Here is a 26706-nt window from a genome sequence, read left to right on the forward strand (position 1 = left end):
ACACACTGTAAAAAAAAAAAAAGAAAAGTGTAAAATAACGAAAATTTTCCGGCAGCAGGGGTGCCAGAAAATGTCTGTTAAAAAACGGGAAAATACTGTCCGTTAATTAACATAAATAAACTGTAAAAAAAATCTTATCTTTATATAATTAGCCTTTATTACTTTAATTTTACAAGAAATATTTTACTTTTAACATATATTTATTGTTAGAATAGCCTTACACCGTTAATCTAAGACCATATACATAGAAATCACAAATGAAACATTTCATTTCTACATGTTTTTCTGTCATTTTGAAATACAGACAAAAAATTAAAAATTTCTTGAAAAAAACAAAAACAAAAATGTTTTTTTTACAGTGCAGGACAGGACTGCAACACGAGTCAAGCATATAATATCATCATTTGTATCCTAGAATATTTCATTTAAAGTAAAATATTGAAGGAAAACATGACATCAAAATATCATTTTTTTGGGGGGGTTGTAATAATTGGTCACCTTCATTTGCCATCTGCATCCGCGCGCAAAGGGAGACACCTGACGTCTCCATCACGTGCGCACGCCTCCAAGTGTGGCTGCAAAATCAAAGTGTTGGCTGAAAAAAAAAAAAAAAGCCCAATGCATGTTACTGACAGTCACACAGCCACAGAGCGTTGGTGGAAATGTAGTAAGTGAGAGGTTCATCTGTGAGAGCTTCCCACATCCACAGTCTGCTGCGCGTAATGGCACCGAGCGCTCCTCCTGCTGCTGCTGCTGCTGCTGCTGGACGAGATGACCGGATAACTTTTAACTCTGCACGGATGATGCTTCACCTCGATGGCATCTGATGAATTCTTCACTGGGAAACAGTAACAGGTATGCAAGTCTGTTTACTTATTCTGTTCTTTTTGAAGTTTCCTTGTTTCTTGTTGCTCCAGTGTTTGTGCCTTAAATTAAATTCTTATCTGCTGGTTTTGTTTGCTGATGGGTGATCATATGGGGGGAAAACTGCCAATATGCATGTGTTGCTGGACTATATTTGACCCCAATCTTTCTGGAAGCAGGATTGTGGAGCCTGATAAGGTGCTCCATTGCAGGATTTAATTGAATTTTTAGATTAAGTTTGTGCAAATCAGAATCAGAATCAGATCAGGATCAGAATCGTGTTTATTGCCAGGTGTTAAGAGGTATACACTAGGAATTTGCTTTGGTTTTGTTGGTGAAAGTTAAACAGTATAATAACAAAAGAATAGATAAAAACGTTAGAATAAAATAATGTGTATAATGTGTAAATAATAATTTCTACCAATGTACAATGTACAAAATAAGCTATAAACAAAAATGTGTGTGTGTGAGGGAGAGAGAGGGAATTAAGCTTCCCTGATGATTTGGAAGTAAAAAAAACAACAACAATAGATTGTCTTTGGCTGCAGAACCCTCACTTAATTGATCCTAAATTAATTTATTATTAATATTATTATATTGTAACCTTTCCTAATGGCTTCAACAACACTGTATATGTGGACATTTGAGGGTCCAATGATGCCCATATCATACACACACTTGCAGAGGTCAGAGTCCTGCACATTGACACACAGGTTAATATGAGAGACAAAAGAGTGAAGAGGGAAATCAGTTTCATTTAGCACTTAAATAAACCATGCAGCTTTGTATCACATAACCCTCATGATTAAAAATGCATATGTGTGCGTGTAGATGTGGTTTTATGATTTGCATCCCTCTTGACCTGTCACACCGGATCTTGTTATAAACTCACTTCCATTAGGAGACTTCAAGGTGATTGGTATCAGTGACTTTTATTTATTTAGTTATTTACTTTGCTTCTTCTAGTTTGTGGACAACCATAATATGATACTGGAGCCATTGAGGCACTGAGTGGAATTATAGACTGGGAAAAATCTTTAAAAGCCTCTTGGGTTTGAGCCAAGAGGCTAAAAAAGGATCCTAGTTTCTCTGTGTCTTTCTCCCTATTTCTGTCACAGAAAGAGTGAGAGGGAGGGGGACTGGATAAGATGGATCAGTTTGTTTAACATGTAGACACAGGTGTGAGCACTACCACAGCAGCGCTGTTATCTGGATTCAGGCCAGATAGGGAGGATTGGGAATAAATGAGAGGGGAGGATGGGGCGCGAGGAGCAGAGCCGCTGGACCAGAGCCAGCCGGATCTCTCCGGGTGGCAGCACGGACTTATTACCCCTCCCTGATGAGCTAACCTCCACTGGCACTGCTCAAAGGCACACTGCCAGCCCCTCATTAAAGTTACCATCTCTGCTTTGGAGTTTCTGTTTCTGCTGGCTGTATTAAAAGCCATTTACAGGAAGGAAGGGGGGTACATTTGAGAGGCAGACTGACAGGAACAATCAGAAATGCATTACACTGTCGATGAAGTTTACTGTTGAGAGCATGGCTTTCTGCTGAGTCTTTTATGGAGCTTGAGGAGGCATCGATATGTGCTTCCATATTTCTTTCAGCAGGACAAATAAAACACTTCAAGGAGCATTACTGCAGGGATGCTTTTCAACTATTTATCAGTTCATCTGTTGCTATAGGAGCCAAGAGATTCCCACTAGGCCTCTGACTTGAAAGGATGCCGCCACCATTATCTGATGGCTAATATGCTACACGTTCATCTGACTAATGAGATGTGAGACATGTGGAAGGTATGTGATGAATGAGTAAATGTGCTCTCTTGCTTTGGTAGGTCTGCCAAACATCTCACCTCCCATGTCACCGGGACGTCTCCATGGCGATGTTTAGCAGCGCAGAGAGGGTCTGGAACGAATCAGACCGCCTCGGATGGGACTCGGAGAGGAATGAGAGCTCAGAGGCACCGGGGCAGGATGAGCGTAACTACTACGCCATGCTCTACTCCCTGCTCATCCTGGCCATCGTGTTTGGAAACGTGCTGGTGTGTCTGGCTGTGCTGAGGGAGCGCTCTCTCCAGACGACCACCAACTACCTGGTGGTCAGCCTGGCGGTGGCCGACCTGCTGGTGGCCTCGTTGGTCATGCCCTGGGCTGTGTACCTGGAGGTGAGGAGGTCATGGTGTCTGTATTTTACATAATGTCAGAGTACAGGAGGAGCATTGATCTGGAGCAGTGGTTCACAACGTACATCACACATCATTTCAGGTCATTTCAATTTATTTCAAAGAGGATGTTGAAGGTGCAGTGTGTAGGATTTGGCGGCATCTAGCGGTGAGATTGCAGATTGCAACCAACTGAACCGTCTCCAGTGTGCCAAGCGTGTGGTCGTGGCTAGAAGGTAACACACAATATGCGAAACTCTTGCTAGATGGTTAATGTCAGGCATTGACCTTGAATGGTTAGGAAAGGTCGTCGGGTAGCGAGTCTCGTTTTTGCAATTTACAGGTTACCTTCTAGACATAACCCAAGCGTGTAGGAGAACTACGGTGGCCGATGCAATAACATGAATGGCCCTAGAGCCAGTATTTGGTTTGTCCGTTCTTGGATACTGTAGAAACATGGCAGCTGGCTCTGTGAAATGGACCCGCTCCCTATGCAGACCAAGACCCCCGGAAGAGCGCCGGGCTGTGAAGCAAATTTTCGCAGTGGCCAAACGGCGGTAATACAACTTCCGTGTCCGTCACGTGATGCCGTTGGGCCCAAAAATACTTTTTCCCATAGACTTACATTGGGAAAGAGATGACTGTAACTCAGCGGATATTTTTTTTAGGTATATCAACTATCCATTTCGAACACTTGAATAGCCCTTATATAAATCATGAGGTCCTAAAAGTTTGCCGAATCCAGAGTTATTTCCCTTCCTGTTTTCATGTGAATGAGACCCAGATCGAGGCTGGAGCGAAGACTGGGAGACGGAGTTAAAGGAAACGCTACAGCGCCTGCTTTATGGGCCCAATGGATGCGGAAGATCGCCGGATGATTCGGGTACTTTGTCACTCGGCAGTTGAGTCATTTTGGCTTCATGCGCCACTGAGCAACTCTCATAGGAATGAACAGGAGCCTCCAACGATGTATCCAGTTCTCTTTTTACATCCATGATGTAGATATAAAAACGGCTCATTCTAAGCTAACGAAAACACAGAAACTCTTATTTTCAGGTGATTATAAACTAAAGAAAACATACTTATTAAAATGATATTCCATTTCTGCCAATAGATCCCCCTAAATGCTTCACACTGTAGCCGATGTTTAAATAACACATAGGCCTACACACCTTGTTACAATCTTCTTTTTTTATACAGTTGAATTATCACTGTTTAGGTTGATTTGGTCAAATTTGCATTTCTACTAACACTACTACCACATGGAGTGTCAGAAGCTGAACCTTAAACCATTTATCCATCACTTTTAACTAATTATTTGAATTAATCCAACACTGTAAACCAGCTAATTGTTGCAAACTGTTTCAACAGTTGGTCCATTACTTTTAGCTAATTATTTCAACAGTTTATCCAACAGTTAACTATTTAAACTGTTAACTTTTAGCTAATTATTTGTTATTCTAACTATTTCTCCATTAATTTTTGCTAATTTTATAAACTATTTAACTATTATGTTTGGATGGTTTTTTTTACTTACTTTATTTACTTTTACAGTTTACTTTTACTTTTACAATATTAGTTACAAATGATTTCGACTTCTCTGTTCTCTTGCTAATTAGTTTCCATGCAATCTCTTTTTGGCTCTTACACATATTATTACAATCATCTCTCTAAACCATCTTATGTGGTTTATGGGAGGTGAGTAATATGCTGCCAGCTTATCGCAGCTGGTCATTGTGACAATAAATCTACTTAAAATTACCAATTTATAATCCAATTTGGATGTTTATTTTCTCCCACAAACACAAATATGTGGATACATCTGTTTTAATCAAATCATGCAATTATTATTATTATTTTTAATAAGCTGCGCTACCCCACAATCTTTCCACCAACCCCCCCGGGCAAATACACAAGTACAGCTTGGGAATCACTGATCTAGAGCTCTGAAGGGTAACAAAGTGGAGAGGAAATACAGAGGATGTGGAAGAGATTGAAATACAGATGCTTGGCAGTGAGTGAGGAGCTGACGCAAGAGAGGAGAAAAGGGGAGACAAAAGTCGACTTTTGCAGCCAGAAAAAGGAGCCGGAGTCCGAGAGAAAAAGGATGAGGGTCATTTGGAGCCTATTATATAGTGACAACTGTGTGGGCGATAGGAAGACAGTAATGATGATAAAAGGTGGTTAGATAGCGCTTCACCATTCATGTAGATTACACATAATTGCTGAAGGACATATTGAATATTAATAAATAACGACTTCATCTGCTTTCAGTAATTGGCCGTCTTTCAAATCACGTAGAAGCAGCTGCAGACCTGTGAATTTAATTTAGATCAAAACCTCTGGCGCAAATTGGTATTTTGCTGTTCATTTTTATTTGCACTTCACAGATTGGTGTCACATAGATTGTCTGCTAATTGTTAATTGTCTCAGCCTACATCTTGTGGTGCTGTTCAGTAACTCCATTAAACTGACATCCATGTCATCAAAGCAATACTCTGCACACTGAAAATGCACTGCAGAGGTGTCCTGTTTGTGTACGCACGCAGGCACAGGCTTATGTGTGTGTGTGTGTGGATCCTTGAATCTTTTGGGTACCGAGTGTGTGGCTCAAGGGCATCTGTTTGCCCACATGAGGTCTAAAAATCATCTGCTTGAAGTCCAGTTATGTTTAACAAGCAGCCACCCCGCCGCCCAACGTTTGCTCGCTGTCAGCAGAAAACACTATTTCTCACAGTGGACAGAAGATTCAGCGGCAGGTCAACCATAAAAAAACAACAAATTAACTCACTCAGGTAGCAAAAACTGACAAATTAAACATGATTATATTCTATGAAAGGTAATTTAATGTGGCCAGGAACCTCACCGGGATTCAGTCATGAGTTATTGCGGGCAGTCATCCTGATGGAGTTGAATGGATGTGCTTAATTTCGGATTCAAAGGGGAGACTTACAACCCCATAAGGAATGAGTCATTAAAAGATAGTATGACACAGAGGTACAACATTCATTCATTTAGCAGGGATGTTAAGGTCAGTAATATCTTGGATAAGACCGGGAGGAAATACACATTAGAGTCATACTGTAGGCTTTCAACTCCCAACATTGGCACTGCGAGTGCCGTCACCCTGCGAGCTCTAATCTGAAGCACGGGGGATTAGTTTGATGTGACCAGAGGGTTGCTGGTTTGCTTCTGCAGGTGTGTCCTGGCAGGAAAAGTGACTGAGTATCTCCTTTCCCACCCCTCAGCAGGTAGTAATCACGTGCCCTTGAGCAAGCCATCTTATCCCTGGGTGGTAGAGTTGATGTATGACTTTCACTTAAAGGAAGTGGTTGTATTGGCAGCAATGACTGAGTGCTCCTCACTGTCCACAATTCATCCTAAATGATGCTGCTCGGCCTCCGCAAATGTATGGCCTGACTACGGAAACCTTCTTCATTTGTAGTGCTGAGCTTTTTCAGGTCAAGATTGTATCTGCGAGGTTTTATTGTGTGACAGAAAACACAAGATTAAGTGGATACACTGCTGATTTATTCCTCAGTCAACATTTTGTTCTAACAACTTTTCTCAAGAAAAATATCTAAAAAAAAAACGTCTTTATCGTCTCCACTTGTTTCACCATATTTTCCAAAAAAGTACTTCATTGTAACATATCATTTTTTTACTTTATGAAAACACAAACAGATCCCGCTGACAGATACTCCATCTGCTGTTCCTGCGTCCTAACAATTGATGCTTCTTGCTGTGTCTTTTTATGCTGAGACATTTACCAGACTTGACTGCTGTGAAAAGTATAGATCACATGTTCAAACACAGTCGATAACGAAAGTGTCTGCAGCGCCCCACTGAGTCACCGTCATTTTCCCACACTGTGCACACAATGTTCAATACGTGCCCACATGTGTTCCTCAGTCTTTTTATGTGAAGGGGTGACAAACAAGTTCTGTGTACTTGTCTTGGTGTTATTTCTGTAGTTACGAAGACCAATGTCCTTGCGAAGATTAAAAAGATGATGCCAAATAGAGGATATTTCCCCTATGCTGTGTCCTAATTCCCTACTCTATATGCCATACTAATTGTCATAGAATGCTTTGAAGATCTTTCTGTCTCACCACCACCTGCAAATGTTTTTGCAGCCGTGAGCAGCTCCTTTAATTCCTTTGTGCAATGCATTGTGGAGCGTGTGCAGTGTGCATTAACAGCACACACATAAATCAAACATTTATTATTATGCATACTGAGTACAAGCTGTTCTCATACATCGTTCGTAGCTATACCTACGAAAAGTAATGCACTGTAATTCGTATATATATCCCACAAAATCAATTTGTATGTTATCTATGTAATCATGAACCAGAAAGTATATAGGGCGAAAAAACACCACATAACGCAGAAGTCGGGGTGGATGGGTTTAACCCAAACAGTGGGCAACCTCCGGGTCTGAGAAGTGAAGCTAATGCGAAACTGCTTTAATCTTGCATTCTTTCTAATAGCCAGCAGGGGGCGACTCCTCTGGTTGCAAAAAGAAGTCTGATTGTATAGAAATGAGCCTACTTCTCACTTGATTTATTACCTCAGTAAACATTGTAAACATTACTTTATGGTCTCAATCGCTAGTTTCAAGTCTTCTTCAATACAGATTGATGATGTTCATTTAGTAAATTATGGTCCCATTTAGAATAAAATAGACCATAAAGCAGGGTATGCTTTAGGGCGTGGCTACGTTGTGATTGATAGGTCGCTACCACGGCGTCGTCCGGTCTGAGAGTTGTCCGTGTTTTTGTCTCAGAACTTTAACCCTTTTACACTGTGTTTTCAGTTCATGAAAGCTGATTATAACCTTTTTATTTAGTGTTTGGTTGTACTTAGCTCCACCCTCTTGTGTCACCTGGCGGTAAAAAACAGAATGGTGAAGGCCAAAATGCCGAACCCCGAGGCTTCAAAACAGTAGTACACAAACCAATGGGTGACGTCACGGTGACTACATCCACTTATTATAAAACAGTCTATGAACCCAAACCACGACCCTTTCCTCAACGGCAAACACACAAAAAATGAGGAATCGTTTTTCGTTGTATGAGGATAAGTGGGTTTTCGTCACTTCTCTCCAAAATTGCTGGTTCCTCCACTTCCCATAATGCAATTGGATAGCATATTTGATTGCCTGCCTGCTAAACACCCACATCTTTCAAACTCAGTGCTCCTGAGTGCTCCTTTAAAAATGGAATGGGAAATACTATTAATGCGATTGGGGTTTACGTTAAGAGGGAATGAACGCTAGCGGTGAATGTTTCCACGACAACTCTGGTCTCTGCGAGAGAGATTTCTGTCTATTTAGATCTTTGTAAATGTGTGTGTGTGTGCCTGTGCGTATCCCCATGTGTGCCTCCCGCCTCTCTGTGTAGGTAGACGTATATTCCCATCTTGGTCTTAAGAGATTCCGCAGTCAGGCGATGGAGCTTGGATCCCATTCATCTTTGTCAGTCAGTTATTATCAGGCATTATGGAGCCTAAGTGAAAGCCTGTCGGTCTGAGCGGGACTCTGCTGGGGGGATGGTGGTTGTGGTGGTTTGGGGTGTTGTCGGTTTAGCTAGGGGTCAATGTCCTTTCGGTAATTGGACTTTTCCTTGAGGATAATAACATTATGTATGTTATCCATCATGATGCATCAGCACAGAGCATTTACACATTTGCCCCTCGCAGCTTGTGTTATCTGAGAACAGATGACAAACATTTAATGAATGCATAAATTAGCCTAATTAATATCCATTATTAGCATAAATACTTAAGTTTAATACATCGAGGGGAATTTTTGACCGCTTATTTTTCTTTACCTTTCCTTGCAACGTAGGCCAAACTATCTTTATGTGCACATTTTCCTCGCCTTCCTGTCACATGTGCAAGTGTGTGCCCACATGTGTGCGCTCATTCAATGGCTGCGTCACACTTCACGGTGCAGAAGGGAAACAGAAACGTGTGCGTTGATAATCTGCCTGTCTGTCCTGTGCAGGTGGTCGGCGGCGCCTGGCTTTTCAGCCGGCTCTACTGTAACGTCTTCGTCACGCTAGATGTGATGATGTGCACCGCCAGTATCCTCAACCTGTGTGCTATCAGCATTGACAGGTGAGTGTGCAGTGTATGTGTGTGTGTGTGTGTGTGTTTACGTTCTTGCTGCAGTTATTGTGTATGACACATGTGACACCTCCGGTATAAATGTCACCCATGTGGGATTTCCATATTTCAAGGTTCTCCTCTTCACCTCACCTCATAGATATTTCAAAACCTCCTGGAGAAAGACAACGTTTTCCCATCTTGTTCATGTCCTCTTGATAGATGCGTGTCAGTGTGTGTGTGTGTGTGTGCGTGACAGAACGAGAGACAGTAATGAGGAGGATTTTGTGCACATACATTGTTGTTGTTTTATTTGATGCTCCAGGTTCAGACTCGGGTCTGTTTGTGTCTAATTGCTGTGCCATTGCATGCATCAGTTCAAACTTTTACTTTAGATGTGCATCTTGTATTTCAATTATTTATTTGCTTAGTTTTCTTCTTGTGTCACGGTTAATATTTAATCGCTCTCTACGGTCTTTGAACTTACAACCTGCAGGCATCATGAGTTCAATAGAATGATAATGCACTACATACATAAGGACTGGAGGAGTCATCATGGGGATGTGTATGTACAATTAGTTTGAAAGACTTTCCAATTGGTTCTTTCATAAAATAAAAGTGTTGTCATTTACAAAGCTGGGCATGTATGATAACAATTTATCACACGACAATGTGAAAACTCGTACCTACAGAGAATTATCACTTGACTCTGCAGCTCCCTTAGGCTTTATGGAGCTTTATTGTGAGTTTCAGCTCATTTAAAGACGACCTATTATCAAGGTTCAAGGTTCTGTAATTGTCATTTGTCAATTCCAGCAAAGCCGTTATTGGCAATGAAAATCTTTGGTCTCAGGTTTCTTCAACAATGCTCATAAAATATGTATATATAAAAGCAAAATGATAATCTAAAATAAAATAGTGCGGTTAAAATATAGGGCTTTAATAAAAAACATAAGTAAATATAAAATAGTAATGTAAATTTGTAATTTTGTAGAAGACAGTATTTCAGATGGGAAATTGAATGTAAACAGGATGTAGTATGTATATGCATGATGAGAAGTAATATATGTACACAGAGGTGTAAACAGGAATGTAGTATGCATAGAGAAGTTATTAATATTTATATATATTGGTGCCTTCAAATGAAACTCGTGAGCTCGTGTTTACAACACGGGAAGTCGTGTACACAATATGCTTGGTGTTCAAGTGGTCGTGAGAACACCGCTGCTAAGCAACGGCAATATTAACATTACTGTCGGCGTCTAGAAGCCACAGAGGCAATCTAGCAAGTGTGTAACCTAATGCTGTAAATACAAACAAAGGCATAATGACAGAGGAAAAAGATGAGGCCGTTGGGGATATCAACATTTTCCTCAGACATATTATAACATTACGAAGAATTACAATGTACGACAAACACGTCACGACTCGTGAACTCTGAGCTTTCAGAAACTTTCCACTCACGAGGTCATGAATACCACAAGATGGTTCATATGGACTCTTCTCGTGAACACGGTAAACACGACCCCATTTGAAGGCACTAGTATACACAGAGGTGTAAAACAGTATGTAAAGTATATAAAGGTAAAGTGACAAGTGATGACCTCAGGGGCTCAAGAGTTCAGCAGTCTTGTGGCCTGAGGGATGAAGCTCTCCCTGAGCCTGGTTGTGCGGGACCGGATGCTGTGGTACCGTCTGCCAGATGGCAGCAGGCAGAACAGTTTGTGGCTGAGGTGGACGGGTTCTGTAATAATCCTGTTGGCCTCCTTCCTACACCGCTGGGTGTAGAGGTCCTCCATGGGTGGCAGCTCCGTCCTGGTGATGTGCTGTGCAGCTTTCCCATGTTAATATTTAATCGCTCTCTGCGGTCTTTGAAGTTACAACCTGCAGGCATCAAGACTTCAACTTTTCTTTAAAAGATTTCAGTGTTTGTTATGCTTATTTTCAGGTGCATGCTTGAATTTTGGGTTTCAACTTGAACATGTTTACATCCTTTAATGTTCAAAAAACGCTTTATTTTTCTCATGCCGGCTGTCTTTTCACCCGCTGTTTGAGCTCATGGTCCTAGCTATTTTTAAGGGCATGACAAATTAACCGTTATGCAACTGTGTTACTTGGTGACATCACCATGTTACAAAAGAAAAGGCGGGACTTAAAGCAAGGCGTTTCAGGCAGTTCAGGAGCAGTGTTTCTGTGGAGGAGAGGATCTCCCTTTGGCATGGACTTTGGGCTTTGTAACTTTGCAGACCTTTTACATGCACAAAAAAACTATGTAACACACTAAAGGAAAGGAGAAAAGCATAATAGGTCCTCTTTAAACTTTACTGTTTTGGTTCACTCTCATCGATCTCATAGTGTTGTTTCTGCCACAGCAGACAGCAGTGAAATAGCTCTAAAAACTCACTGTAATCCACCTGCTCAGCACCAACCAGCAGACAGACAACGTTGGAGACAAGCTGGTGAACAAAGTGGAACATATAACAGCTAAAGAGACAGATATTTCCCCCAGGAGTTGGTAGAGACCAAAAAAACAGCTAAGTGTGTTACATTCGTCAGTAACACGTCTCCTAATGAATGTTTTGTCACCGCTGGATGTGTAAATAGGCAACTGTTTGCTGATGATAAGTCATTGTTGTTTCAACTTGTTTCTGCTGCCCCCAGTTGGCCAAACATTTAGATTACCACAAATTAATTAACACACACATTAAAACCCCTCCTGCCAGGTTAATGGGAACTTAGAGGCAACATGGCATGCACACTCCAGATGCCCCAGGGCCTCCTATCACTTTAATCAGGCCACGGTTATGTACAATAAAAGGTACCAAACCCCTTTCCTCACCATGTTTTGTATCTTTAATTGCACACGGTTGCGTGCCTGCTGTTTGTGCGTACAATGCCTATAATTTGCCTTTGAGGGATGAAGTTCTTCGGAGCCCTGTGGTTCCCTGTGATTGATTATTAGACGAGTCAACAACACGCGCTTTGTGAGGTGCCAAATTAAAGCGAAGCACCAGGGGCATTCTGTGTCACCAATCGTGTTCAACACACCCACATTACCTTTGTGACAGCATTGTTTATTTATAAGTTTATAGCAATCGTTGCTGTGATAGCGGGGAAGATTTCTCACTTTTTAAAAGGAAGAGGCAGCATAAATACAGCAGAGAGGAATATCTTGCATCAAACTCCAAGGTGAAGTGTTTGCGAAAGCACTTACAGGTCATCTTTTGAGTGGCGTCTCAGAGCAGAAGATCCTTGTTTTTCCCTCCTCAACTAAACTTAAAGCAGCACTTGATCAATAAATCATGAACATAATTTTACTCCTCTTTTTCAGCGCTGCTTTTATTTAAGCAGACAGCAGCGTGGCAGGAGGGAAGAGTATTTTTAGTGAACGTCTGTGCTCCGGGTTTAGCCCTGCATTCTGCCCAGAGAAGAGCCAGTGTAATTAGTCTGAAGAAGATAAACAATCGTGGCAGTTATCTGGCTCTAAACAACATAACATCACATCCATTTTGGGTCGGGGTCCAGCATAATTGCTGCTTCTTCTGAGCCTCGTTTTCCCGGGCTCATTATACACTCTTGGCGTACAGTGTGCTGATTAACTCTTAAATCAAAGCTTCACTTGGTTTATTGCTGAATACCCAAATTGTTTCTGAATGAAAATGCCGGGTTTGCTGCTCCATTGTTGGTCTTTATATTATCAGCTTTCTTTCTTGGCATCCCTAAAGCCAAGTTCTTTTCATGGCCGCTCTTTTTCTCACTGTAATTATTTCCTTTTACTGTACTATATCAGCACTTTTGTCTTCATTCAAATGTCACCACCTATCCCCTCAAAGACAGACTTGTGTGTGTGTGTGTCTGCAGGTATACAGCAGTGGTGATGCCCGTCTTATATAACACCACCCATCGCTCCAGGAAGAGAGTCTTTATGATGATTAGCACCGTGTGGGTCCTGGCCTTCACCGTCTCCTGTCCGCTGCTGTTTGGTTTCAACACCACAGGTCAGATCAACAACATCATGACTTTGTCTTCGCGTCTAGATGTGTCGTATAGCGAAGAGTCAAGTTATGCAGGACGCAAAAATAAAATGCAAGGCACGTAGGCACCGTTTCAGTATGAAATTCAGGGTCAGAATTCAGTATAGTAGCCGGTTTTCGGGTCAGCGGTGGGACATGACATGCAATCTAAAATTGGGATTTAAAGGTGCACTCCACCAATTTAGCATGTCAGAATCAATTTGCTAGTCACGGTCTGTACGACTCAGCCTGTGAAAATGTTGTATAATGTGAAATGTGAAAGTAACCACTGATGATGAGACTTCACAATATAAATGGAGAGCCCGTTTGTGTTACAAACTGGAGCATATTGAGGCCGTTCATGTCATGCCATTCAGGCTTAGGAGCAGCCGAGTATAGGAGAAACTGTTTGCCTTGGAGTTGTATTTCAAAGCTATTTAAATGCAGTGATTACAAGGTTACCAGTGAAAGTAAGCGTCAAGTCAAGTTTTATTTTTATAGACCAATATCACAAATCACAAATTTGCCTTAGGGTGCTTTACAATCTGTACAGGATATGACACCATCTGTCCTTTACAGTGCGACCCTCTCATCCAATGAGGAAAAACTTAACCCCAAAAAACTTTCACAGGGAATAAATGGAAGAAACCTCATGAAGAGCAACAGAGAACCGTCTTCAAATAATGTGCAAACGCTCCCAATTTGCAATAACAAGTGGCTTCTTTCCTCATTGCTTTAAAGCCACTGGAAATTTGGCCTGAAATAGTAAAAAATGCATATATGATTTAAAAGTTGAGTGTCTCATTAAGCATCCGCAAAAATCTGAGTGAAAATAAACGTTCTTAACTATTAGAAAACCTAGTTCAAACAACAGCTCATTTTTGCTGTTTAGAGCATCTCTCAAAACTGTGGCGAGGCAGATCACGTTTTGATTGACACCTCATTTGTTTTGATCATCAAGGAAGCTATTATATTGTTATTATAGCTAACACGTACTACCTGCAAAGCTAATTTCAGCTGAGATATGTTATCTTAGGCAACGGTAATTACCTGGCCAAATGAATTAAGCATTAAAATGATGGGGCAAAAGAGCAAGGAGGGAGGGAGGGAGGGTCGGTGGTTCGATCCCCGACTCCTCCGGTCACATGTCAAAGTGTGTCACTTTGTGCCATCTGTGTGTGTGAATGAGTATTTACATTACATGCTGTACATTGGGCAGCTTGGCACCTTCAGCGTATGAATGTGTGTATGAATTGGTGAATTCTGACATGTAGTGTAAAGCACTTTGAGTGGTCAGAAAACTGGAAAAGCGCTATATAAATGCAAGTCCATTTACCATTTACCAAATCCGAATTTCGCCTATAGCACCAAAAGGGCTAGAGACGGCCCTCTCTGATTATTTGTTGTAAATATGTCTCTAGTAAGTTCTTAAACCTTATTACACTGCAATATTATGTTTGCAGTACCCACAATACTGACCCAATGCACCCTCAGAGTGTTACAGTAGATCATTAATATGTGACGTTTAGTGCACTGCAGGAGTTGTGTTATGTTGATGTCATGTTTTGTGGTATCTTCACTTTCCCCAAATGTGACACTTTTGCTTTTAACTATCTAATATGTTTATTTAGAAATATATTGTACGTATAGGTGGAGGGAGTAGTAGTGATAGCAGCAAGAAAGGGAGACATTTTCCCAGTCAAGTGAAAGATGTCTCCCTTTTTTATGGAGAGATGGTGACATCTTACAAGTGTCTCTTTGTTGATTCCGAGGGATGTTTTTCAGGATTATTCATATTCTACATAACTGAACAATAACTAACTTGCTATGCTGATGAAATCACGTCTTCTGCCCGTGTGTGACGAAGAATGAACCACCAAACAATAAAACGGACAGAGAAATGCGAGAGACATCACCAGCAGCTATTTTAGTTTCAAAGGCCAGCAGCACCGATGCATGACTGCACATACACAATTAAGAGCGTTAGTCACACACAATGTAAAGTTACTCACAGGGATACAGGCATTTGGTTTACTCCACTTGCAATCAATGCAAAACAATGGCTGGTGATTGTAGGAATCCCACTTTTTTGTCAGTATGCAACCAGGCATCAGCATTGGAAGGAAGCACCAGCGGGTTCACATGAGGTCCCGGGTCTTTCATCGCCCCTGAAAAAGAGCAGCTCAACTAGACAAACACTGTTCCTCACAAAATAATATGAATCGTGAAGCCCAAGGTGGATTGTGTGGCGAGAAGTGTGGCTAGGAATAGATTGTATGTCTGTTCTCGTCTCCATCTCTCTGTCTATTGAGCTATGTGGTATTGATCTAAGGGAAACATCCAGGGAGAGGCCAATCACATCAGTTTGTTCATGCCACTGACATGCAATATGCATTTCACAGCTGTGGTCAGAGCCTGATCTCTTTTCGAATTTCAATTTTCAGCAGTATTGGCTCACTTGATAGATTTTTTAACGCTGGAATGTTGATTGGAAAATTGGCCTATACCCTATTATTATCATGTCAAATGGGCTCTTATTCTGAATTAATGGCGTAATTATTGTCAAATCAATCTTACCTCCATCTCACAGTAATCGCTGTATGATTATGTATGCAGAATATGAAAGAGGACAAGTTGTCAAGGTCGTTTTAAAGATGGAGAGCATCAGCACCGGGGTCAGAGGTCGCCTATAAATTACGCCTATACTGTCTCTTTTATTGTCTTGTGATTTTAAGGCTGTTTTGCATAATGATATTTTGTTTTTGACTCAGATGACCCCCTGGTGTGCTCCATCTCCAATCCGGATTTTGTGATCTACTCCTCGGTGGTGTCCTTCTACCTGCCGTTTATTGTCACTCTGCTGGTCTACATCCGGATCTACGTCTTCCTCCGGATGAGGAGGAAGAGGATCACCTTCGGCCAGGTCAGCGGGAAGGTGCAGCCAGGCTCGACTCCGCCGTCTGTGGTGAGACCGTTATCTTATTTCTCTTGTTAGTGTTTTCACTGAATTACAGAACTCCTGCTGTGGACGTAATGGTTTATTATCGTTTATTACCATTTTAACTGCAGACTAGACATGTATTTATTAATGATTTAATAACATTAATGACTGCAGACTTGATGGTTTATTATCATTTATTTATGACTTACTAACATTTTTAACTGAAGATTAGATATTTATTATTGTTTACGGTATATTATTGTTTATTTATGACTTGTTAACATTTATCATGATATATTATATTTGTTGGCATATTAAAAACTCTTGACCTTTTATTTTTTACTTATTTATGACTCGACTGTTTTATGACAACAACCAGAGAGAATTTTCACAACCTGGCAACCAAAAAGTTGTTTTATTAACAGCTTATAACTCATCTATAAAGCATTAGTAAATTATTTATTAACCATTAATACAGTCATTAGTTGCAACTTATAAACCCCTTTATAAAGAGTGTCTTATTAGAAAGTGGTACCTGAATTATTATACAGAGAAAAATGCTCCTGATGCTCCTGATCAAGTCATAAAATCATGGTTTCAAGCTCCTAATAAGCTGATTGTCTGTTGATGCAAAGTTTTCTCCTGACCGCAGCTTTTATATTTCTAATGTAGATACAGTCTCTCTCACTCATTCACATTCACTCACTTTATGCATACCCATAATGACTTGCAAATTACAATTCACCCCTATATTGGACCTTTTCTGTTGGAGCTCACCAGCAAAAACCTCCCCCACAGCCTGATAACTGGTTCCATTACAGTGTAAGAAAACACTTTTGTCCGACATACCCGGTTAAATGGCCACAGTGAAAGCCGTTTTTTTCTCATTTGCTGGGAAAAGGGTTCAGAAGGGGATGTCAGGAGGATTTCAGGGATATTACTTTTGCTCTAATAGGAGAGCAAAGACGTGTAATTTCATGCAAGGATCCTCTGTATAAATGTGACTGCAATTGGCCTCAGGTCTAAGATGAAATGTATAGAAATATATGGCTCCGTTCATAAGCAGCTGACACGGCTGTCACTGTAAAACTGGAGTTGTTCTTAATTAAAATGGCTTGTCACGTTGAAAAAAGTCAATTTAATTAGGAGGAGGGATATGCTCTGTGCTGGTCTCAGCCTTTGAGGTCATTTACTCAACACCATATTGATATAGGTAGGTATATAGATAGATGCTTTATGTTTATTTTGAGAACCAAATCTAACTGTTATTCTCAGCAGCTGTCAGTTCTTTGATCACACCCATCACTCTAGTATTTGTCCCAGTTACATCTATCACACAAATGACGGCGTTATCTTTTAACCACGGGCAAGGAGACACCAGGTCATGCTCTGTGCATCTCTATCTGCCCTATTTTTAAAATATGGTGTTTAAAAATACACTACAATTCAATGTAGTAACATGACCAGCATTGGCATATCCAGGAGCTTTCCTGTGTAATGTGTTTCCACTCCACACGCTCCATTTTCCCCCCCACTTTGTTGCACACTAATTCACAGCCAAGTCCTCAGCAGTTTACAGATGATTGGTTGTGGTTGAGCCCAAGTTTGGGATCTCATCCACGAGCGCAGACGCTCATTGTGAGATACAAGCCCTAGAGGAGATCAGGTTGAGACAGTTATAATGGAAACGTGTTTTGAAATAACATAATAGGACTCTGACTCAGTCAACTGAAGGATATTGATACGAAGAAGCGACTTATCTTTATGTCTGCTGTGAGCTGTAATTGAGTCGCGCAGCGTTTTGGCTCAGGAGTGACAGCCACTGGAAAAAATAACAGAGGTGAATCATAATTCATGTGTGCGTGTCGGGGATACTCTGCAAGACTTGTTGGAGGTTTAATGAAAACATCCTCTGAGATGCATAAAGATGAATGAGTGACTTTCAAAATGAATGGCAACAACTTTGTGTACCTGTAGATTGATTGAGTATAAGGGTGTTGGGATAAGATAAGGGGGTTAAGAAATTCCTCTGGAAAATATTTTCTATCCGTCTCATCCCCTAGGAGACCTGTCTACAAGAGGAGACTCCCAAGGCGAAGCAAGACCTGTCACCTATACGGATTAAAGTGGTAAGTGCTATTTTAAACTAGAGATCCAACACAACCGAGAAATTCTTCAATTGATTTTTTTTTTTTTCAGTACTCCAGTTTTGCTGAACGCAGCCTAATGCCTGACTAACTCTCATATTGACTGCGTTGGCGTATTGTGACATGGTGGCACGCAAAGCGGTTCTGTTTTTAGCTTTTCATGTGAGTGTCAGCGTGTATGTTCATGCACACTTGAGTTTTTTTTCGCTCTGCTGTGTGGTCGCAGCCCAGGGGTCGGAGAAGGAGCTGAAAATTGTGATTCTGAAGCGTGGCCTGTTGCTTCTCGTCACCTGGTCACTTGTCAGCTGAGCAAAGTCTGTGGGTGACGCACTGCAGCACCTGCATAATCCACAGACCACTCAAAGGTGGAGGGTATAACGATCTGTAATTTTCCCAAGTGGAAAATGTGTGGAGAGATGAGAGTGTGACTTAAAAATGAATGTTTCTTGCTATACTGGAAATACACATTGCACGATACTTAAAACTAGTTAATGACGCTTCTTATCGCTCTGAGGGGGAAAGGCTCATTGGAGCTTTATAGTTGCTGAACATGCAGAGTGGATGCATTTGCTGGCACACGGCTATAAAAATTAAATATCGTATATATCAGAGATGCACTGATGCTGATTGCTAACTGTGCATCAGTGATTTAAAAACTTGGAGGGGAGGTGCCACTTTTGTTGGCTCACTGGAGAGGCACTCAAGCTTCTAATATTTATCATGTGAGGTCAAGGCAGGATAAGATGAAGGTAATCTTTCAATAGATAGAGAAGAAGTGTTGGAGAATAAAGAAGGAAGAGCAATGAACTGTGATTACTTAAATTTAAAATGTTAAAGCTGCAATAATTTGTTGTTTTTTTGCTATTTAATAAAGCAGAACAAGCCGAAAACACAGCATAGACACATTATCACCTTTTTAAGTTAAAGGAACAGTGTGCAAAATTTCGGAGAATCTATTAGCAGATATGGAACATAATATTCACAACTATGTTTTACTTAGTGTATAATCACCTGAAACTAAGAATCGATGTGTTTTCGTTAGCTTAAAATGAGCCCTTCATATCTACATAGGGAGCGGGTCTTCTTCCGGGAGTCCGCCATGTTTCTACAGTAGCCCAGAACGGACAAACCAAACAGTGACTCTAGAGAGAGCCTTTCGTGTTTTTACGTTGCCTGAAGGCCACCGTAGTTCTTCAACACGATTGTAAAACTTCTGTAACGTGAGCCCCAGAGTGCAAAACCGTGGCGCCACCAGCCGCCGTCTGACTTCCTTTGCTCCTTAAGTAGTGGTATTATGGTAGGGATGACCTCTGAGTGAGGCGAGTTACCACGGTTTTGCACTCTGCGGCTCACGTTACCGCAGTCTTGGAAAGGAAGAAGTGAGTGGAGGGGTACTAAGTTGGTTGCAATCTGCAACCACACCATTAGATGCCGCCAAATCCTACACACTGTACCTTTACGTAGACAATTAGCTATGTACACATTGACCAGACTTGGGCTTCTTGACACCTGATAAATGTCCAACATTCAGTCCTTTTAGCTCTGTTTTGGTCTTCACCAACTCCCATGGAAAATATCCAGCTCTTTAGAGAGCTAAACACTCCACTATGTTCACCAGATAGCTGCTAACTTTGTCTGACATTTGGTGCTTGGGAGGTAGCGTACAGCACTGTAGGTTTATCTGAGCTTTTTTTGCTAAAATGTGTTGATGACACTGAACCAAAGCATTAAATCTGCAGACCGGAAAACCAAAACAATGAGCTGAAAGACACTAAAACACTGCAGAGTTTGGTGATAATTCTGAAGCAGGTTCATCCCTACAATGTACGCCTTTGATATTACACACATTACTCATTTGATCAGTGAAGCTTTAATGACATAACCTACAATAAAACTAACATAATTACATGTAATAACATATGTGTGCTGAGTCATCCACCTCATTGTGTGTCATTTGTCCCGACAGCAGAGTGTAGAGCCTTCAGTTCCCTCCAAGCCCAACCTGCTGTCAGGATGCCTGTGGCGCAAACGCCCAAAGACGGGACCCGTGGAGAACTCCATGCTTCCCCCGGTGGACACGCACAACTGTTGCAGCATCAGCCACGCCTCCTGCGGTCGCACCGAGCTGGATCTGGAGCAGGGGCGTGGCAGGGAAGAGGCGGAGGACGACACCCAGGACGAAGGGCCTCCCGTCAGGATGAGCTGCGAGGTGAAGGATCTGTCCAACGGACGAACACACACGTCACTGCGGTTGATGGCTAATTCTCATATCAACACGCCACGATTCAGGAGCATGCATGCACGGGAGAAAAAGGCCACTCAGATGCTGGCCATTGTGCTCGGTGAGTGGAGATTAAGTGGGATAAGCTGAGGGGATGAAAATGTAAATGTCATGGCAACACTTAATACAGGCAGTTTTTATAGAGAGTTGCTTGTTCCGCTTCAACTCCGTTAACATTTTCCTGATGGTCTTTTTTTGCCATACGCAGCCGGTCACCTGTACTGTGAGGGCACCAGCACATTTTTTTACTCCGTGTGCATTTGCTGCATATTTTGCAGAGCCACAATAAATCAAGTCGAAATGTCAGAAATGTCTGGCTGGCTTCGGGTTCACAGTGTGTGTCCAGACACACACACTGTAGCTCCTGACACAGCTTCCACACGCTCCAATTATCAGCCAGGTTGCTATAAGCCCCGGTTCAGGTTAGCTCTGGCACAGCACAGATCTCGCTGACAAAAATGTAATCAGAGGTGTCTCATTACGTTACACTGGTGTCGGTGAAAACTGTGGCGCGCATCCAGAAAAAGATCTCTCGTCCCGCCCACTTCCCCGCCTGCTTTTCAACCAACTGACCACTGATTTGCTGTGATGTTGTGACCCCAATTATAGTGCTTGAATTTAATGAGTTTTTTGAGTATGCCGCAGCATTCTTACTTGTTTATACATAATAAACTGCTGGCTGCTGCAGGGTAAGTGACTTCAAGACTTGCCTTTGATTACCATACAAAGTGCAGGTTAATTGGGAACCCAAAGTGTTTTTGTTGAACCCTCGCTAAGCCTGTCAAGCTTTTAATTTTAGCATGACACACTCCGTTTTCAACGAGCAGCAGATTTACCACTTGAAATTCATAATTTTTTGAAGCAGTGGGTCTTTGATTTTACACAAAAGTAAAGAAAGGCAAACTGCTGAATAGCAGAATACGTTGGCTGAAATAACCGTCGCTAGAAGATTTTATCAACTGTAGTTAGCTAGTGTTACCTTATTACTTAATTAACTAACACTAATTCCATGAGTGAGGTTGAAAAAGCTGACTTAAAGGACCAGTGTGTAACATCTGACGGCATTTAGCGGTGGGGTTGCAGATTGCCTGTAGAAAATCGACGGTGGCCGACGTGAAAATGCGAATGGCCCTATCTAGAGCTTTTGTAAAAGTAGGTCGTATGGAGAATAGCAGATCCAGTGTGTAGAGTGTGTACATTGGAAGTGAGTGGTGAAGCGAGAGAGAGCGAGAGTGGCGGCGAATGTTATGTGCAAAAAGGTGAGCTAGTGGAGAAGACAGAGGAGGTTTAGCTTTGAGAATATCAAGTGAATGTACAGTGGAAGTTGCAGTTTGTGCAGAAATAAATGCTGCAACTCCTCAAGACCAACAGTGGTTTGCCGTGTCTTGTTTTCCATCGGCTGAGTGGAGTGACGGGGTTAACTCCGGAGAGAGTAACGTTATCGACTCAGGCCCGAGCAGGAACAGTTAACACAGTCTTTTCTGGGCTACTGTAGAAACATGGCGTCCGGCTTCGTAGAGAGGAGACCTATACTTACCAGCCCTCCCGATTTTCCCGGGAAACTCCCGGTTTTCATTGGTTTCTCCTGGTTTCCTCCCAGGGTCACAATTATCCTATATTTCTCCCGATTTATGGCAAATTGTCACACTTAACCCGTTTCTGGCACTGTACAGCGTGTATAATCCCTACTGTTTCCACCCGGCCAACAATAGAGCTAGGTCGTTTCCAGGCGGAAGAGAGCAGTCTATGTCTATCTATGTAGCGAAAAGCCGTCGTAGCGTTGTGCAAGCCATTGGAAGTAATGGGGTGCTCAGTGGTGCCGTTGTCGCATTGTGTCTGAAAGGACCTTCAGTGAGTGAGAGACGGAGAGAGCTAACTGAAAGAAAAACTCAAGCAGGGGCAAAAAATTCATAAAAACTGATGAATTTTAGTTTATGCCAGAGATTCACACCTCAAGTTTACGCCAGAGGGGAAAATTATTCAGTTTTCTCTCCTGAGAATTAAAGGTAAAATTAAAAGATTAACATAAAAATGCTGTTGCAGCGTACTTATTATTCAGTTATTTCATTGTTTTAAAGTCACCAGAATGCAGGAAACAAAGTCTCTGAAACTCAAGTTTTTATGGTGGAGGATCCTCAGACTCCCCACTTTGGTTTTGTAATCCTCCCTTTTTTTAAGGGTCTCAAGGTTGACAAGTATGAGGAGACCCGTTCCCTATGTAGATATAAACGGCTCATTCTAAGGTAATGAAAACACGACGACTCTTATTTTTAGGGGATTATGCACTGAAAAAACTTTTTAATATCATATTCCATTTCTGCCAATAGATCCCCCTACATGCTACACACTGGTCCTTTAATGTTTTCATCAGATTTCTTTTATAGTAGCATCTTGGGGATTTTTTAAGCATAACCTGTAACCCCACATTCAAATTAATGTAGTTAGCTAATGACTGGAAGTTAGTAACGTTAGTAAGCTAGTAACGTTTGCAGCTTATGTTACCGCAGACAAACACACTGTTTCTTACAATTTTGCTTTTGTGTTTTTGGTTTTTCGTCCTCTCTCCATACCTCTCTGCTCTCTGGCTGCTCCAGCGGTGTTTCTCATCTGCTGGCTGCCTTTCTTTGTGACTCACATTGTGAACACCCACTGCAGGACATGCTACGTGCCTCCTGGGCTTTACAGTGCTTTCACCTGGCTGGGTTATGTCAACAGTGCCCTCAACCCTATTATCTACACCACCTTCAACATCGAGTTCAGACGGGCCTTCATCAAGATCCTCAGCTGCTGAAGAAAACAGCTCGCCAGGACTATTAAAATGAAAATCAGGCTGTGCACTTGTGCTACAACTCAAGCGTGGATGCAACACAGATGACCACAGATGCACGCTGGTCATGGTCCAGATGAGCAAAGATGTCCTACATGAGTTACACAGTAGCAGCAAGGCAAAGCATCAAAAAACGACAGACGCTGTGGTACGGTGTGCAATAAAGTATTTTTACTTCAAAACACTTTTTTTCTCACCAGGGTTGGAACATTTGAACAGTATTACTCCTCAAATAAGACTTTTGCACGTGCACACGGTCTGATTGATAGCACAAGGTGTTGGAATTTCTTGTGGATATGTCTTGTACAGTAAGCTCTTTGGCAGAGGACGTTCCAATCGATGTAAGTTTGGATGCTCTTTGGACCCAAGATGAAGCCTTGAGGCTGATAAATTGATCGTTTAGAGCTGAGGCCCGTCGCCACTGCACTGTGTGGATTAACTGATGCAACTCACCTCCCCGCTCACCCCTTACTTCACCATCATCACCATCAGTTACTCTCCAGTGCATGCACACATCAAATTTCAAAGGCGTTCACTTGAATTGTGCAAGAAGGATCGTAGTGATCCCTGCCAAGACTCACATCATCATTTTGAAGATTGTCCTATATATTGATGTGGAAGCATTGTGCTCAACGTGGATTCATTAGAATTAAAAAAAAAACGAGATTTTGATGTAATGCACAGTGGAAACATTTTCAGTGTTTTTTTTTATTGTTTTTTTAAAGGGACTGTCTGGCGAGTTGCCTGCTGGCTGTTCTGATGTGCTGATGAAAGCAGGAGCTTTGTGATCTTAACAAATCAAGCAGGATTGTAAACTGCGTGGTGGACAGAGCATTTACTGCAGTGCGTTGTAAATAAAAGAAATGATGAAATGTTTCCCAGGCTATTTATACACACAGGGTATTACACAGCTCTTGTATGCATGTGTATGTCTGGATGCTGCTGCTGATGGGAGGCACCATCAGATTCTGGTGAATAAAAGTGTTTTCTGGGAGGAACACTGAAGGAACCCTGCTGAGTGAACAGGATATTGGGGGATTTAGAGACAGAAAACGAAGCCACGGTGACACAAAAAGGAGGATGAAAAACACAATGCGAGATAGGGGACGATGGGAGAGCACAGTGGGAAGTAAAAAAAGCCAAGAAGAAAAGAAATGAAGAGAAAGAACAACAATCAAAGATGACTAGCAGGAGAAAAAAAGGTAGATGGATCGAGGATAGCTGAGGGAGGGAAGGAAAGGAAGTGTTAGCCTTTCTCAGCCTGCATCTCAAGCTCTCTTAATACTCTGAGAGGCATAAACACCTGCTCCCCTGACACTTTGTGCCATTGCGTCGACTCGGCCTCGTGTTCCGCTGAGACTACTTATGATGATTCACCAGGTGTGCATATATATGCGTGACCGGGTGTACGCTGTGATGTGAGAGGAACCTCCATTTCGTGATAATTATAATGCCAATAACCCTTAGTGTTAATTCATGTTTTCCTTTCTCTAAAAAAATCCTTATACAACTGGAAACAATATTTAATACTATGTAGAGACGTAACGGTGTAATCAGGACATATAAACTGAGGTTGCATGGTGTTTGTTCTCCTTTTCTTTAATTAGATTTGAATGTCAATTAATTTAATCAAAGATGCATTTTAGGGTGTAGATACTGCACAGCTGTGCACATGTGCCTCCAGTCGTTCAGAGACAATAATAAAAAAGCTCTTACTGTAAATTAACTGCATATGAGCCCCAAACCCCCAAAGGCTGGATGCCGCTCTACAGATTCCCAGAGGCTGAAACGTAAATTACATACAATAATATCAAGCAGCTTCATGGATCATACTTACCGATGATATTGCTTTGCATCTTCATCAGCAGTGAGGCTAAAAAGTGTTAAGTTTGTCCTTAGATGCTGCTGAGGTTACAGGGTCATTAAAAACAAAAGAGTTTATCCCTTTGGGAGTATGTATGTGCTCATCCAATTTCATGGCAATCAGCTTTTTACACTGAAGGACATCTTGTTTCTTTTTTCGACATGCTATACTATGACATTTTTCGTCATACTGTACTATGACTTTTTATAATTTTTTTTGGCATACTATAGTATGACTTTTTACGATATACTATACTATGACTTTTTATTACATTTTTAAACATACTAAAATATTTTTTTTTCTTGCCATACTATACTATGACTTATTATCACTTTTTTCGTCATACTATACTTTGACGTTTTTATTACTTTTTTTGACATACTATACTTTGACTTTTTTATCGGCATATTATGGTATGACTTTTTTCTACATACTATACAATGACTTTTATGATTTTTCTCGACATACTATACTATAACTTCTTTATCACTTTTTTTCGACATACTATGACTTTTTTTAATGACATTTTTCGACATACTATACTATGACTTTTTTAAACTTTTTTCGACATATGACTTTTTTTCATGAAAATTTTTGAAAATTCTATACTGACTTTTTGAATCATAAAATTTTTCGGAGCCAGTGTCAATAGAGCTGGTATTGCTATGAGGTTTTTTTTATGACATTTTTCGACATACTACACTGACTTTTTTCATGATTTATTTCGACATACTATACTTTGACTTTTTTATGAATTTTTTGACATACTATACTATGATTTTTTTATAACTTTTTTTTACATGTTTCTTCGACATACTACACTATATTTTGACTTTTTCTGACTTTTTTTTTTACTGTCAAAAATCATAAAAAGGGCATGGCTCGGCATATCGAAAATCATTAAAAAAAAATGTCATGTCGAAAATAATTTGGAAAAAAATCATGTCGAAAATCATAAAAAAAATTTTTTTGTCGAAAATCATAAAAAAGGCATGGCTCAGCATATCGAAAATCATAAAAAAAAAAGGTAATGGTGTAAATCATTAAAAAAAAAGTTGTGCGGAAATCATAAAAAAAAAAGGTCATTTCGACAATCGTAAAAAAAAGTCGTCAAAAGTCATAAAAGAAGAAAAAGTCATGGCGCGGTAAGTCGAAAATCATAAAAAAAAGTCATGGCATAAATCCAAAAAAAAAAAAGTCATGGTAAAAATAGTCTTGGCTCGGCATGTCGAAATCATTTTTACAAAAAAAAAGATTTCTGACATGCCGCGACTTTATGATTTTATAGTATAGTACGTCGAAAAAAGTCATAAACAAAGTCATAGTACAGTATGTCAAAAAAAGTCATACTATGGCAAACTGAAAAAAATCATAAAAAGTCATAGTATGTTGAAAAAATCATAAAAAAGTGTTAGTATAGTATGTCGAAGAAAAGTCATAATATTGTATGTCGAAAAAAAGCAATAATATCCTATGTCGAAACATTTTGTTGCT

At 40.9% G+C, this 26706-nt stretch overlaps 1 protein-coding gene across 3 annotated transcripts; it reads left to right on the plus strand.

Annotated features, from left to right (window-relative positions):
- The first annotated feature begins 410 nt into the window (after positions 1–410).
- Positions 411–25420, plus strand: drd3 (dopamine receptor D3). 3 transcript variants are annotated; one of them, XM_074622013.1, is made up of 8 exons: positions 411–855; positions 2702–3031; positions 9039–9151; positions 13001–13137; positions 15924–16117; positions 18157–18222; positions 20207–20582; positions 23177–25420. In XM_074622013.1, the coding sequence occupies exons 2-8, from the start codon at positions 2744–2746 to the stop codon at positions 23341–23343; spliced, it is 1341 nt and encodes a 446-aa protein (XP_074478114.1). In that variant the 5' UTR covers positions 411–855; positions 2702–2743; the 3' UTR covers positions 23344–25420. The 3 variants fall into 3 exon arrangements, with proteins under 3 accessions (XP_074478114.1, XP_074478113.1, XP_074478112.1); XM_074622012.1 differs by having other exon boundaries at positions 414–855; positions 20210–20582; positions 23116–25418; XM_074622011.1 differs by having other exon boundaries at positions 420–855; positions 23116–25415.
- Positions 25421–26706: the final 1286 nt, after the last annotated feature.

This window comes from Sebastes fasciatus, chromosome 21, assembly GCF_043250625.1.
Source record: "Sebastes fasciatus isolate fSebFas1 chromosome 21, fSebFas1.pri, whole genome shotgun sequence".
Classification (NCBI taxonomy): Eukaryota; Metazoa; Chordata; class Actinopteri; order Perciformes; family Sebastidae; genus Sebastes; species Sebastes fasciatus.